Here is a 15,466-nt window from a genome sequence, read left to right on the forward strand (position 1 = left end):
AGCGAGGAGAGGACAAATTCTTTTGATTCCCGTATCTCCAGCGAGCAAATTACAAGTACTTCTCATTGTCCACTTTTGAGTTATCCAGGTATGCTTTTACTGCACCTGTAGTGTGTTTAGAATCATGATCATCCTGAAAAATTTCATCCTTGTCAATCAGAAGCTTTCCAGATGGTATTGCATGCTGGCTCAAAATCTGATGGCATTTTTCTGTCCTCATAGTTCCATCCGTTTTGACAAGATCTCTAACACCACTGGCTGAAATGCAACGCTAAACCATGACACACCCTTCTCTTCTTACACATGGCTGTAGATACTTGACACTGTATTTTTCTCCTGACCTCCTCTGTCTAAATTTGGAATGAGCACCCCATCAGACCCATTACCACTAATTTTCCTTTCTTTCCCCTTTAGCACACATTAAAATAATCATCTGAAAATGGTCAGGTATAAGGATGTGACTGAAAAAAGGTGAAAAAGAAGCCAATGTCCAAAGAAAAACTTTGAAAGACCTTTGAAAAGCCTGGACAGCTACTGCTTAACATCACTTTAAAAAATGACAACCATTATTCTTTGACAGTCTTGCTGTATGGTAATGTTGTGCACTAAAATTTGCATGAAGCTGAAACAATGAAGAAACAATGTAACAAATAATTCTAAGAGTTCTTATTTTTATTTTAACAATGTATCAAAACTTGCCTGAGCATGACAGTGATGCTCAGCTGATTGCATGAGAGTTCTAAAAAAACACAGTTAACATATTACTTTCCTCGTGTACATTAATAATGAAACATTTGTCATTGTTATATCAACACAGTTGGTTTTCCATAAGGAGTCTTTGAACGGATAGGTCATGTTTTTTTAAGCAACAGAAGCCAGCAGCACTAAAAGGAACCTAAAACTTTCATTCAGGAGCCGGGTGGGCCGGGTGGGCAGAGGGATACATTCAGTATGTATAGACGTGTGGATGAATGATGGATGTATGATGGCTATGTCCATTCATCTTGTGCCCTAGAGTTTAAACATCACTTTTCCCTGGTTGATGTCCCCCTACAGTGACACTGAGGGGCCATGTTGTCATGTATCAGGGCATGCGTCGCCTTCCCCAGCCTCAGACACTACTGCTGCTCTGAGCGTCCACATCGCCAGGAGCTCTGCCACCTCCGTGTTGGCCTGCATCACCTTTTGTCATGACCCCAAATTAAACACAGCCAGGAACATGCGGAAGCACCCTACTATTATTAGTCTGGCCTCATGATGTAGAAAATGCACGACTGGTTTGCTTTTTGTGTGACCTTAAGCTGAGGAATATATTCCATTAAATGTTGCTCTTCAAACAAAATAGAGAAAAAAATTGAATTATTTGTCATTGTCATTTTTAAATCCCACTGAAGAGATTTGTGCAGCCTCTTGTATTTCATTCAACGGCCAGGAATGTGGGATCAATCAATCATTAAAACTACTTGTGTGAAAAATGTATCGTGACCACTTCTGTCAGCGTAACCTAAAAACTGAATTCAAACATCCCCCGTCATTCACAAAGAAATGCTGCTTGTCATGCGTCTACAGCACTTCTTAGAAGCTCCCCGGAGGTTTTTCAGTTGAGTGGTGAAACAATGACCTCTCCATCAGTAATCCTGATACAGCATATCCAGGGTGTGCACACAGGATGGTGTAGGGCTCCTCAATGCCAAATGTCAGGCACATTAAATAAAGAGCGAGAGGGAGAAGCACCCAGATGATTGGGTTTATTAAAAGCTTTCTTGTCCCGTACCACAGCCCGATGATTGATCTCCTTTGACGTGTCCTTTTACCCTGTGTCACATTAATAAACTATGTCTCTGCTGAGGGACTGACAGACTGCCTCACAGGAGAGACACAGAGGAAGGGGAGGAAAGAAAGCTTACAAGCACCTGTGGGGATGTCCCGTATTGCTTTATGGCTGATCATCATGTCAGAAGGGTTGATTCAAGATATTCATCACATACAATATAACAGCAAACTCTATTATTTTGACATAATCCTACAATTCTTGGGCAAAGCACGTTTTTGAAACAAATGTAAAAAAGTGAAACATATAGGCTTAAATGGGAACTAGGACGTGATTGCTTGAGGGTTTCCTTCCAGCTGCTTTACACAAGATAACGTCAGCTGTTTTTCCTGCTTGTGCTTTTACACTACTTTGTAGAGTCAGTGCTTGCAAAAACAGAAACATGTAAGTGCAGCTTGGACTGTTGGTCCAAAGGGCTGCAATTTATCAGTGACTTGTCAGTCCATTCAGCAATTTTTATTAAAAGCACTTTAACTAGCATTTTATTTAACACCGCACTTTAGGCATAGAGTTGCACACCAATAACTATTTGCACAAAAGAAGTTTATTTATTGAATATTTATTGAGTAGTTTAATAATTAGCAGGTAGCCTTTTGTTCCAGGGCCTGCATAGCTGCTCCTCATTGAGACGTGTGGTGGTTGCCCTGGAGGGGTAAAGAATTGTTATGGGGAGCAAATAAGGTCTAGTGTTTAGTAAAACTTAGGCAAAGGTTTATGTGCGAAGTCTAGAGGTAAAAGTTTTGATGTAAAAAGTCCTCTGTGACCTCTCCAGGCTGTTTGGGCAAATGCTTTCCCGGGAGTCCGGACATCGTTTAAAGGTTCCAGGAAAGCCGATGGGTTAAGAGAGTGTGGGGAACATGTTCTTTTGGTGTTTTTATGATGGTGCTGAGATGTAAGGTTAAAATATATCATAGTTTTCATTGTTATTAGAAAATGGTAAAATGCATATGTTTATTTATGAAAATGTGGGTTGTCTATAGATGGTGGAATATTGGAATTTGGTAAACTCACATGTGAGCAAATAATGGTTTAGTCCTTTAACAGATGAGAGTATTTAAGGCTGCCATTTGTCCTTAGACAGTGTGTGCGCTGTGTTACTGTTGGAAGGCCTGACCTGCCCTTAATTGTCTGTGCAGTTATAGCATATGTGGACAAATAAGCACCTCTTGCCTCTGCTATACTCTGCCTCAGCCTTCATCTCCACCTAAATCCAGCCCAAAATGTTGCTTTGTTACACTTTGCTTCAAAAACAAAAGATATTCTAAAGGGGGGACATCAGGGCTGTGAAACTTTCAAGTATAGTAATGCCATGACAGATGTCAAGGACATGTGTGCTGCCATTTTCAACACTTAGCACGAAAAAAGCGTCATGAAGCAAATATCATTGACTGTAGGGTATAAAAGATGGAAATAGCCTCCGTGATTTCTGTTATATGTTTAAATACTTGCTAACTTGCGTTTTTGGAGCCAGAAAGGTGCAATTCACCAAAACTGGAGCACAGCAGAAAGCTCCCATCGACAGCCACATGTGCTGGCACCTGCCATTTAGAGCAGCCAAGCTGCTAATGAAGTTGTGAATTTTAGCAATGAATTAAATTTAATTAATTAAATGGATAAAACATGCAAGAAATACTTGCTTTAAATGTAGGCACTTTAACAGGAGCATCTGTGGGGTTTGATTCGCAGCCAGGAACTGCAGTTTTTGACACGTCTATGCCGGGTTCATTTTTCAGCCCTTCAGTTTGATGCTTGGCACGTACACTCAATACAGAATCTCCAAATGCTTTTTGCAGCAAGTTACAATCTGATCTGTCTGCACTTACTGGCTTGCCTGAGACTCCACTGATAGCCGTGAGTATTACTTACAACACCAACTGAAAAAAAACATACAGATGGCTTATAAAGGCAGTGAGTATAGTTTTGTATTTTCACAACAATGTAAATATAACTCCCGCACACTGTCTCACTTACTGCATTAGGACTCTATAAATCTAGCATGCAGGATGACCTTTTTCTATTCACTTTGTTACTACATGATCTAGAAAGCCTACTGTCAATTTTTAAGAACATAAAATCAAGAAATAACCACCAAAAATAAAAGCATGAACAGCACATCTTGAAGAAACAGATTCTGAGTTGTCTGGTTCTTGTTTTAGGTGGTTAAAAGGGTAGAAAACTAGTCTGAATAATTTCAGTTCCAGAGACCAGAGGAGGCAGAAGCTGGGCTCTATTTCCTGTTACACATCAAAGAAGTGAAAACAATCCTGAGGGAATAGCGTCAAAAACAACAGAGAATTATTTCGGAGAAAGAGGAATTTTATAGTAGTGTAAAAATTCAGTATAAGTAAACAGATGCACTTCTTGATTAAATAGTTGGCTTGCCATGAGACTGTTATCAAACCAGTTCTGGAAAAAAAATGATTTGTTTTTACAGAGAATATAACTGTTGTTCCAAATAAAACACTTCTTAAACACTCCTTAAAATAATTCAAACTTTTTAAGATTAAGGCAAAAGAAGTTTTAGAGAATGATTCTAACAAAATACTTGCAGAAGAAATCCCTGTGCTATGTTTTAAAAACAAAGTTGTGTCATCAGCAAGTTGATCAATGAGAAATGTTAGTGATAGAAATGCCCTGTAAGTTGCTTGATTTTATATGTGAGCAGAGCAGCTGAGCAACAAGAAGCAAAAGATATGGTGAAATTGGACAGCCTTGTCCGATGCCTCGTTGCACATTAAATCTGGCTGATGACCCATGTTTAAGCTTAATAGAGCAGTTGGCATTGTTATATAACTACAAAAAGGCAAGGCTTTTATGTGAATGATGTAAAAACTGATGTTCAACCGTGTCAAAAGCATTAAAAAAAATCAAAAAACAGAATATAGCCATTATCTGGAATTAGGTATGACTAATTCAACATATCCAAAATAAGCCTGATATTATTGGAAATATGTCTGTTAGGTAAAAAGCCAAATTGCTCTTCATCAGTTATTGACTCTAACACCGGTTTGATTCTCTGTGCAAAGACAAGGGCCACAATTTTGTAATTATTATTCAATAAGCAAATAGGACGCCAGCTGTCTATTAAAAGCAAATCTTTTTTAGGTTTGGGAATTAGAGTAATTAATCCTTGAGTCATACGCCACGGTAATGCATCAACTGAAGATGAAATAATTTATAGAACTCAGATGACAAGCTATCTGTCCCATTTGTTATTTTTCAGCCTTCTTATAGATCCCAAAAGGTTGAATCTGTTCATCTGGACAAAGTGTTTTCAGTGGGAGAAACGTTTCATCACTCATCCAGGTGACTTCTTCAGTCTCAGCTGACTGCAGGTTTCCCCAACCTTATAAACAGTACTTTTGCACAATAACTCAAACCAGCCCACTGAATAAACAATGGGCTGTGAGGTCAGTTCCTTAATCATTAACATGCACATTGTCATGACCATTGATCAACAACCACTGATCAAATACCATTGATCAATGACTATATACTATTCACAGATTTTTTTTGACAGATAGTGTCACATAAATCCTCACCTTCCTTCCAGTTTGGGAGTGTTTTGTAAAGAGTTTAAAAAGGTCAGAGCATCACTGCGTATAAAGTTTTTTTTTATATAATAGGATGAACATGAATTAGTTATCATTTTCAGGTTATCAGTTACCACTTCTTCTATTCTTAAATGAGTAATTGTTTTCAATTTTGCATGATACTTTTCTAACTTAAAAGTATGAAGAATTCTGCTCTTCTTTCTCCAGCCATCGTTTCCTAGACCTTACAAATGCCCCTGCCTACTTTCCACCTATATACTTTGTCCAGAACGTTTCTTGTTTCTGGTGGTTGTCGTCTGTTCTATTCTGCGCATGTCTGCTCTGTCTTCGCGCATGTGTAGTTCATTGCTTAGGAAGAAACGGGAAGATGTCTCTGACGAGGTGAGCTTCACGACAAAGCCTTTTGTAGTTATAAATTGCAAAACTGTTAGGAAATAAGATATCGATTCAACCGATTGGTTTCTGGTGTGTAGACTACGATTAATGTATCACACTGATATGTGTGGTATGTACGCTGTCGTTTCTGTATCTGATTTAGTCGATGCCAACGGCTACGGCTAGCAAGTAAAAATGTCGCGAGTTCCACATTTAGCATAGCTAGCTTATCAGCACGCAGTTGTGGTCACGATATGATGTAGTTCGTTGTGTAGACGTAGTTTAGGCAGCCACGTGTTTAAGCTTGCTTCTTTAACGTTTTCTCTTAACTTACCTTGATCATTAGCTATTTGAACTGACACACGAGTGTCTTAATTAACCTCGAAGCTACTTGTTGTCACTAGCGGCTAATGCTAGCCAGGGCTTAGAGCGCCTGTGTTACTGTTCATCACTTTGAGACTTACATGAGGATTCCTGTGTGTTCAGCTTTTTACCGGCGCCGACCCAGCTGTCCCAAGATCAGTTGGAGGCAGAGGAGAAGCTCCGGGCCCAGAAGTCTTACTCTACCGCCCTGGTTGCATCCCGTAGAGAGCCCCCTCCTTATGGACACAGAAAAGGCTGGATACCTCGCTCACTCGAGGTAAAACCTCTTGCTCGTATGGGATAAGGTTTCTTGTTTGGCTCGCTTATAGTTGGGTCCCTTTTTGTCTAACCTCTACGGGTTGAAGATGAAATCAACCCTGAGTTTTCACTGCAAAATATGTGTTTCTGCAGGACTTTGGAGATGGAGGTGCTTTCCCAGAGATCCATGTGGCTCAGTTTCCTCTGGAGATGGGTAGAAAGAAGAAGACATCAAATGCCCTGGCAGTACAAGTGGATGCAGAAGGAAAGATTAAATATGATGCCATTGCCAGACAAGGACAGGGAAAGGATAAGGTATATGAGCATTTTATCCCTTCGACAGTTAGCAGGGATCCTCTCAATACAATCCATACAATCCAAGAATTTGTCTTTAAATCATAATATAAAAATCAGCAATTCTTTTAAGGCCTGAATAAAACCTGTCATGTACATCGCTTTCGCACGGCCAGAAAATGACTTTTAGGCTTTAGTTTATTTGCATCTCTGGCTCTGTTTTCATTTTAAAAAGTGGTATTCCTTTATTGGTTTCATTTTTCATGCTTATAGGTGATCTTCAGTAAATACACAGACCTGCTTCCAAAGGAAGTTCTCAATGAAGATGCTCCAGGACTACAGAAGCCAGATGAGGAGGCTATACAAGAGGTAAGAGCACGTCGCCCTCAGAATTACTTTAGATTTGAGTGCTCACTTGTCATTTTTAGAACCATTTACCAAAGAAGTAAAAATTTTATATAAAGCCGTCACAAAGTGCTTTTCGGAGGTATCGATGATGTCAAAGAAAAAATGGACAACGTATATTTTTGTCCCAGTAAAGTTGCTGAGCGAGTGAAACAATTTGTCATAATTAGTTTTGACAACTTTGTATTTAGACTTTTTAAACTTAATTAGTAAGAAGTGTTGGACACCAGGATGACTGCTTATCTTTAAGATTCGTTTTAGTTGTCATTGTGAAATACAAGGTTGTCTAACAAAATTACTGATTCAAGTCTATTTAATCCTCCTGCAAACTAAACCATAAAGACCTAAATGAATGAATAAATAAGTAAAGAAAATAAAAAGACAGTTCAGGCTGTAGTGTTTTAGTGTACTTGAGATATTACTGATTCTCAGTAGATCAAAGCCTGCAATTGTTTGAGATTGTTCATCTCCCGATTTTGCACCATGCTCAACCTTCATCAGTTGATGTTGTTTCCAGTCAGGATGCTTTCTTACTACTACATGTTTGAGAAGTACAGTTTCTCTTGTGTCATTTGACATGTGCTTTTCTTGAATTTGGAATGTAAACATGATCATCCTTTTGTAGCTCACAGAGAAGACCCGTACAGCCCTGGAGAAGCAGGTGTCTCAAAAAATCGCTGCTGCCATGCCTGTAAGAGCCGCAGACAAACAAGCTCCTGCACAGTACATCAGGTATGTATTAGTCAGAAGATTATCAACACTGCACACAGTCAGGGAGGAGGGTCGGAAGGTTGACTTCCAGTTTCTGTAGTGCTCTGTAGTACATGGGCCTGAGGCCTTCTTTCAGTTCTACTCCTGTTCTTAGATTCTTTTAATGCGGGTACAACAGCTTTTGGGTATAGCTTATTAACAGTAAGCTAATGATGTAAACTAGCTAACATAACTACTCAAGTCTAGGAATCAATTCAGATCATCCCCCCAAATTACCTCTTTGTTAATAATGCAGCTCTCCTCTGGATTCACTTGAATTTCAGTCTACAAAACCAGAGTTTTGCACTGAGACTGTATTAGTTTAGTTAGTTATTGATTAATTTCTGATCATCCTAAAGGCTGCAATACAAGAACAGACGGTACGGGTGCAAGCAGAATTATGCAGAACCTTGAACACACTGATCAATTAGTCTGACTCGTGATTCTGAGAACATGCATAGATCTGTGTATTTCATGCAAGGCAACAACTTAACAAGAAGCTTTTTATTAGAAAAATGTGATGATCAGAGTTTAACTGATAAAATATATCACTAACTCATGACATGAAATGGAAGATTAACTTACAATTATCATTCACATTACCTGCACCACTTTGGCAGTTATGTTAATTGTTTATATAAATGGTCAAATGGTGTATCACTAACTTGTGGGATAGCATTATGTTTTCTCCTTTCATACAGGATGCTGTTTAAAGGGCTATTAAATGAACTATTGAAGTATTTGGAGAATTCAGAAAGCTCTTATTGCTGCCGCGCAACTACATGCTTGTATTTTTAGCTTTAACGGATGTCAGTGTGGGTTAGGATAAAGTTTTGTCTGTCTGGCACTTTCCCCTCATCCTCTCCCTCTTTTCAAGGTACACCCCATCCCAACAGGGAGTGGCATTTAATTCAGGGGCCAAACAGAGGGTGATCCGCATGGTGGAAATGCAGAAAGACCCCATGGAACCTCCACGTTTTAAGTAAGTAAACATTATCTCCATCATTAATTTATGTAATTTGAAATGTGTTCATTTAACCATTAATGTCTGTTTTGACACTTTAATACATAGTTATGATATCTAGATGTTTATTTTGTAGAATGTGTCCCTTTTGTGGGTGTGGTGTTTTGATCACCCTAGAAATTTAAAGTAAGGAGTAAATGAGGACTTCCAAGTAAAATGTGTTAAAAAGTCTTACAGGATTAATTTTTTTAAACATCTAAAATATTTTGCCTGTCATTCTTCGTGCTTCAGAATCAACAAGAAGATTCCTCGTGGACCGCCTTCTCCCCCTGCCCCTGTGATGCATTCTCCAAGCAGAAAGGTAGAGTTGGCTCAAACAGATGTCCGGCTTTTCAGGCATTTTAACGCTGCATCCTAAATCAAGTTGCTTGCACTATGTTTGACAGTTTCTCAGTTTTGTTACAGATGACGGTCAAGGAGCAGCAAGAGTGGAAGATTCCACCGTGCATCTCCAACTGGAAGAACGCTAAGGTAACATGACATCTGAAATAGTTATTGGGTCGGTTTTGTTTTTTGTACATGTGTGTGCCCACTTTTTTTTCCTCACTATGCTTGGTTGCGCTCAGGGCTACACCATCCCACTCGACAAACGTCTGGCTGCTGATGGGAGGGGTCTTCAAACGGTTCACATCAATGAAAACTTTGCCAAGCTGGCTGAGGCCCTTTATATTGCTGATAGAAAGGTAACACATGATTGTCAAAGGGAATCTGAAAGGTTGTGCTTTAAAGTGATCGTTCGTTGGTTATATTTAAATGCTGATTATGTCTGCAGGCCAGAGAGGCCGTGGAGATGCGAGCTCAGGTAGAGAAGAAGATGGCTCAGAAGGAGAAGGAAAAGAAGGAGGAGAAGCTGAGGGAGCTGGCCCAAATGGCTCGAGATCGCAGGGCAGGGATCAAAAGTCACGGTGACAAAGGTGAGCCCTGAAGATAAGAGCCAGGAATATAAAGTTTACTTAATATTCATGGGTGTATCTGTGTGAGGCTTTTCTGAGCAAGTAGAGCGGACTCTGTTATCAGTGCTGTCACCACTTCCAAATCGGGAACATGACCGGCATAAATCATGACAACATTTTTCAGTCTGCCAGTGTTGACAGGACCAGTAAGCTGTGAAATGATGTTCCTGCTTCCCCACTGATAATTCACGTATATTTTTGAGAGGAAAAATCAATGTTTCGTGTCTATTTTTTTCTTCTTCTTTTTTTTACGCCTTGAATGACTGTTTAGCTACAGGACATTGACTGTGATTATAAAATAGAACTTTTGCTGTGGTAAATGCTTCATCCATCAGCTGTGATTTTGATTCAAATATTCTAAGGTTACTTATAAAACCTTCTCTTGTCCTCTCTTTCTGCCCCGCCCTGTTCCCCTGCTCTTTTCACTCCACACTTCTGTTGCACCATTTCACCTCATGTGTACCCCTTGCTTCTCTCTTCTTCTTTATTATTCGTTTTTTCTTTGCACCCTGTTCTCTCCCTCTTCCCATCCGTCCATCTCTCGCGGCAGGTGGCGAGGACGGCGAGGCCAGGGAGCGTGACGAGATCCGCCATGACAGAAGGAAAGAGAGGCAGCACGACAGGAACATTTCCAGAGCTGCTCCCGATAAGAGGTGCTGGACACGCACTTTAAACGCACCGCATGTGAACTCAACCACCCTTTCCCTCTAAACACGCACGCATACACGAATGCAGTCCACACTGCTGAATCATTCATGGAGCTAGAGCTAATACTGAACAAACGCAGCAGGATCCAGCAGCGCGCTCAGGATCCACAGACTGTTTGTGCATGGGGGATGCGCCGCCAGTGTGCATTTGTGTGTTAAGTCATGTGTTCTGCACGTCAGGTTGTCAGTTGATGGAACTGTGGGTCCGTGGAGAAGGGAAGAAAGTGAAATTCAGAGGAGAGCTCATTACAGTCACAATTCCAGCTGTCAGAAAGCACAGACCTTGTTATCTTAAAATTACTTTTCACTTCACTTTGAGATGACTGTTTGCTGAAGGACAATCAAGATGTTAAAGTCACCAAGAACTGAATAAAAAAACTTCACATTTCAATATATATTTAAGCTTTAAGGCCAGGATACAGAGTTTAAGCATTCATGCAAGTTTCTCCCAGCATTTTTCCAATAAATTTTTATGTATTATATAACATGACATTGAAATGACACTTTTATTCTCTTTAAATTTTTGAAGCTGTAGCACTCACATTATTACAGCACTTTTAAAGAAAGTTAAAGTAAACTTTCTCTAAAGTTTTCCATGAGTCATTTCTTCTATCTTGTCTTTGATTTCTGCTGAACATCCCTTTGATTTCCTCTTTCCGCGTCCCAGGTCGAAGCTGCAGAGAGATCAGGACAGGGACGTCAGTGAGCTCATCGCTCTGGGCAAGCCCAACCCTCGTTCCTCCAGCGAGGCGCAATATGACCAGAGACTCTTCAATCAGAGCAAGGTTGGAATGATTCTCACGTTTTTAGTTCCACTCTTCCAGCGTTCACATCTTGGGTTTTTTGCTGTGAAGATAAATGTAGCTGAAAGTTTCAGTTCCAGATCAAACTGGATCTTAGTCTTTCTTTTTTCCCTCATTCTTTTCAGGGTATGGACAGTGGCTTTGCTGGTGGTGAAGATGAGACGTACAACGTGTATGACCAGCCTTTCCGCAGTGGCAGAGATATGGCCTCCAACATCTACAGGCCCAGCAAGAATATAGACAAAGATGCTTATGCAGATGATTTGGACTCACTCATGCACAACAACAGGTATGAGGACTTTTTCTTTTTGTCTTTTTTTCTTCAGACGGCGTTATTTGACCTGTTCACCTTTTTAACTGTTCTGGGAAGAAAATGATTACAAAAATGTTCCTTTAAGATAAACATAATGTGTTGACAACACATCCAAAATTTAGAGTCACCCAAGGAAGGACTGAACACAATAAATCAAGAACACCTTGGACTTACTTTATTATATTCATATTCTCATTATGAGGTCATTTCAGAGATATGTTTAATATGTCTAAAAGGGTAAAAAAGCTGAAGTGGTGGTATCTGTGTCAGCTTTATTTGGATGTCGTATTGTTCCAGCAAGTAATTAACAACATAACTCAGGAACACAGTGACAGATGTGTGATCATACTTCCTCATGTGAACCTTATTTCAGAGCTTTCTGCCATGGATACAATTTGGTATTCCAATACGCTCCGTCTGCACAGGACGTGGGTCGCTCATTGTGCATCGTTTGGTGCTGACGGTTTGTTGCTAGCAGACATTCCAGGCTCCGGTTACCTAAATAACTTTGTCATATATATTTTTTTTTATACCAGGTCATATGTCAGCTAGTGGTATCCTGCCTTCTCATTGGTAATTCCTTCAGTCGCTCGCATTGGGAGTTGATTTTTCCCGGAGCTGGTCAATTCACATCGCCAGCAGTTTTCTCACTTTTATAATAACTTGAAGTCGTCGCTGTTGTCTTGTTTGAATTTTGTGTTTGAAAATGTGTGGAATCTAAGCATAGTAACTGTTAATTAGGCTGCTACCAAGATGGCTAAGCCTGCGCCCTTTAGCCAAGGGAGTATCTATGTTTTTTTTAAATGACAAAGACCTAAAAAATTTCAAGGTTATTCTAATTTTATTTTGAGGCACGAGACAAGCATTCACATGAATCCCAGCAGGAAGTCTCGTCCTTGAGGCAGCAGTGCTACACTCGGCTAGTTGAGCATAGCCTGTCCCATATGTTTAGTCACCAGGTTGTCATTGTGCTTCAGGAGTGTTTGGTTGGCCACAGGGTGCGAGACCATTGTGCAAAACAGAATGTTGAAAACAGTTTTTGACTGACTTACCAGAGACATTTGCTCCATGATATTTTCAGGGTCATTTTCTTCTCATTCAAAATGTTCTGCCCCTTGTCAGTGAGTCCGTTTAATAACCTGCAGATCAGGTAGGGATTGGTAATGAGTTATTTTCCTGTCCACTTTCAGGTTTGCCCCAGACAAAGAGTTCTCAGGCGCCGACCACGGGCAGAGGCGCGAAGGACCTGTTCAGTTTGAGGAGGATCCCTTCGGTCTGGATAAATTTTTGGAGCAAGCCAAGCAGCACGGCGGCTCCAAGAGGCCATCCACTAGCAACCGCTCCAAGGATGACTACCACGACAAGAAGCGCAGGAAGGAGTGAGAGCAGCTCGGTGCACTTCTTATACAGAGGGGGAGTCAGTGCATCCCCTCAGCGGTTGAGGGGTGTTGTGGTATACAAGTATCTGTCAGGACTGGACATTAAGATTGATGTCTTCTTTCAGTGTGAAAGAGGGTGTAAGGCTGTGTAAAACGCTTGTTTTTTGTTTGTTTTTTTGTCTATTAGACTTCATTAACCCATGTTGAGCATTTGTTGTGAGGCAAAGTATGAGTGGGCTCTGCATCTGAAACATTACTCTTTATACAGTGCAACCTCTTTCATTTCACATGTGGCTGGGAATGGTGATAACTGACCCTGGAAAAAATGTAGATTTTAGTCACTGTCTGCTTTTGTTTTTATAAACCTGTAATGCTGAAGGTTACAGAATAAACTCAACAGGAATTCCTCAGTATTTACCCCCTTTTTTTTCCTCACTTTCTCCTCACATTCCCTCCTTTTGTTTGTTATGGCAGTGTTTAATTTAAACCCCTCGTACATTTGTGAGCACAGTCCCTGTTTTATGGCAGATGTGTACAGCAGCTTAAATGTATCTAGAAGATATAAATCCAGCCAAATTTATAGTTCTTGTACATTACTACCAATGGATTGAGTTTCATATCGTGTGTAACTGCTGTGCTTTTTTAATTAGTAAACAAGTTTGACTTGTCTTTCCTTGTCAGTTATTTTTAGTCCGGTTAAGCTTCAGTTATTCTAAACTTTTCCAACATAGTGGGAAGTCCATTAGTTGTGTAATTGGCATAGTTTGTACATAGTAGATTTCCATTATTTTAATCACTTCCTGAGTAATGCAGCCCATTTACATAGATGATTAAATGCCTGAAATGCATTCAGCAAAGCCATCAATTACAGTGTGTGAGTAGTTTTCAGGGCTTTTTCCCCCCACTGGAAATTGGCTGTGCGATTTATGTGATGATTAGGCTAAAACTAGTTCAATTAATTACAATTAATTATGATTTATGCAGCCTGACAGTTTTATTTTCCCTGGCTCTGGAAAATAATCAGCGTGGCATTACACAGCCCAGTGGACTCCAAAATCTTTGCACCATGCCATTTTCCACTGATGCTTGAAAAGGGACAAACAGTGGTTACATGCACAAGACTGTTCTTCAGTGGGCGCTGTTTGTGGGTATTGACTCATGCACGGTTCTGAATGCGATTGTTATGTTGCACATCTTTTTACCAGCAGGTGAGAAATTATAGCCTTAAGCCACAGCTACACAGGAGGCTTAGTGTGAGCAGCTCACTGCTGAGCTGAAGGTCATCTGCAATAATACTTAGTCCTGTATTTATGCACTCCTGGGGTCGTACTCGCAGGTCTATATAACAAATCAAATATCAGCTATCGTACAGCCACTTTGGATAGCTGGCTTTTTTCTTTTTTTTTTAAGAAAGTATGTTTTCTGTTGGACGTGAGAAAGATCAGATACTGATGTAAACCTGAGGTTATTGGAAAGGTCATTCCAAAACTGAAGACCTCTAAATACCAAGTTAGGATATCCAAGTGTAATTCATTTTAAAGACGGGTGTAGTGTGGCCTGCAGGCCAGTGATAACATTTTATTGTACGTGCAGATGTCACAAGGAAAGGGCGTACTACTGTACATTTACTTCATACACTGTTTAGCACACAATAAATAAACCAAAGCCAAACACGACTGAATCTATTTCTTTAGTTTTCATAGCAGACTAAGTCTTCCTAACATTAACAAATACAGTGAGTTTCAAGGAATTTCCAAGTCACAGCCCCCACCCCACTAAATTGCAACTAAGCTTTTCGATCCTAGCCCTAAAGGAACACTTTGCACCATTTCCATAAAACCTAAAGTTGCTTAAACTTTTAAAACCTGCTTTGTCTGCCAGAATTTAAATGGAGATGACAAATTTGCACTCAGCCCTTAAGCTTGTTCCTATTCTATTTAATATTTCAACTGAGCACAGATCCTGAAATGATACTCGATATATATTAAGGGTATAAATAACACAAGACCATTGTACACATTTACATCTATAGTAGGAATGGCACTGACGATCCAAACTGCATATGTAGTTGTAAAGAAAAAAGTTTTCACTGAAGTCTTTGCAGCCATGAAAAGCTAAGTACTGCCTCACCGCTTCCATAAGAGGATGTTAAGTGTGAGCACCTCTGTAAAAGCAGCAGTTTAAGCAGTTTGTCGGTCTGAAGCATTCAGGCGTGGGTGAGCACAATGACACAATCGTCCCAGTAAATCCACTCCAAGGTCAGACGGTGCAATGCTCAGAGAAACTGCAGCAAATCCAAGAGCCGCATCTCAGACTCTACAGTCTCAGTTGGCATGATAAACGTTAACGTTCATGACAGTACAACTGGAAAAAGATTGAACAAGTGTGGCTTGTTTGGGAGGGTTGATAGGAGAAAGCTTCTCACAAAAAAAGAACATGTTAGCACAGTTAGGCTTT

General features: G+C 40.1%; 1 protein-coding gene across 1 annotated transcript; it reads left to right on the plus strand.

Moving 5' to 3' along the window:
• Positions 1-5,728: 5,728 nt before the first annotated feature.
• Positions 5,729-13,640, plus strand: snw1 (SNW domain containing 1). Its single transcript, XM_085372382.1, has 14 exons — positions 5,729-5,766; positions 6,247-6,400; positions 6,535-6,696; positions 6,949-7,044; positions 7,706-7,812; positions 8,708-8,812; positions 9,086-9,155; positions 9,260-9,325; positions 9,421-9,537; positions 9,627-9,768; positions 10,358-10,460; positions 11,182-11,299; positions 11,443-11,606; positions 12,821-13,640. The coding sequence occupies exons 1-14, from the start codon at positions 5,753-5,755 to the stop codon at positions 13,011-13,013; spliced, it is 1,611 nt and encodes a 536-aa protein (XP_085228508.1). The 5' UTR covers positions 5,729-5,752; the 3' UTR covers positions 13,014-13,640.
• The last annotated feature ends 1,826 nt before the right edge of the window (positions 13,641-15,466 follow it).

Source organism: Diplotaxodon limnothrissa, linkage group LG15 (assembly GCF_057381915.1).
Source record: "Diplotaxodon limnothrissa isolate DT_005_m linkage group LG15, D_limnothrissa_male_GT1.1, whole genome shotgun sequence".
In the NCBI taxonomy this organism is placed as follows: domain Eukaryota; kingdom Metazoa; phylum Chordata; class Actinopteri; order Cichliformes; family Cichlidae; genus Diplotaxodon; species Diplotaxodon limnothrissa.

Excerpts from the sequence above, each read along its gene's own strand:
- snw1 (XM_085372382.1), top strand. Across the intron at positions 9,326-9,420 it reads CCAACTGGAAGAACGCTAAG|GGCTACACCATCCCACTCGA; the intron begins GTAACATGACAT and ends GGTTGCGCTCAG. Across the intron at positions 11,300-11,442 it reads GACTCTTCAATCAGAGCAAG|GGTATGGACAGTGGCTTTGC; the intron begins GTTGGAATGATT and ends CATTCTTTTCAG.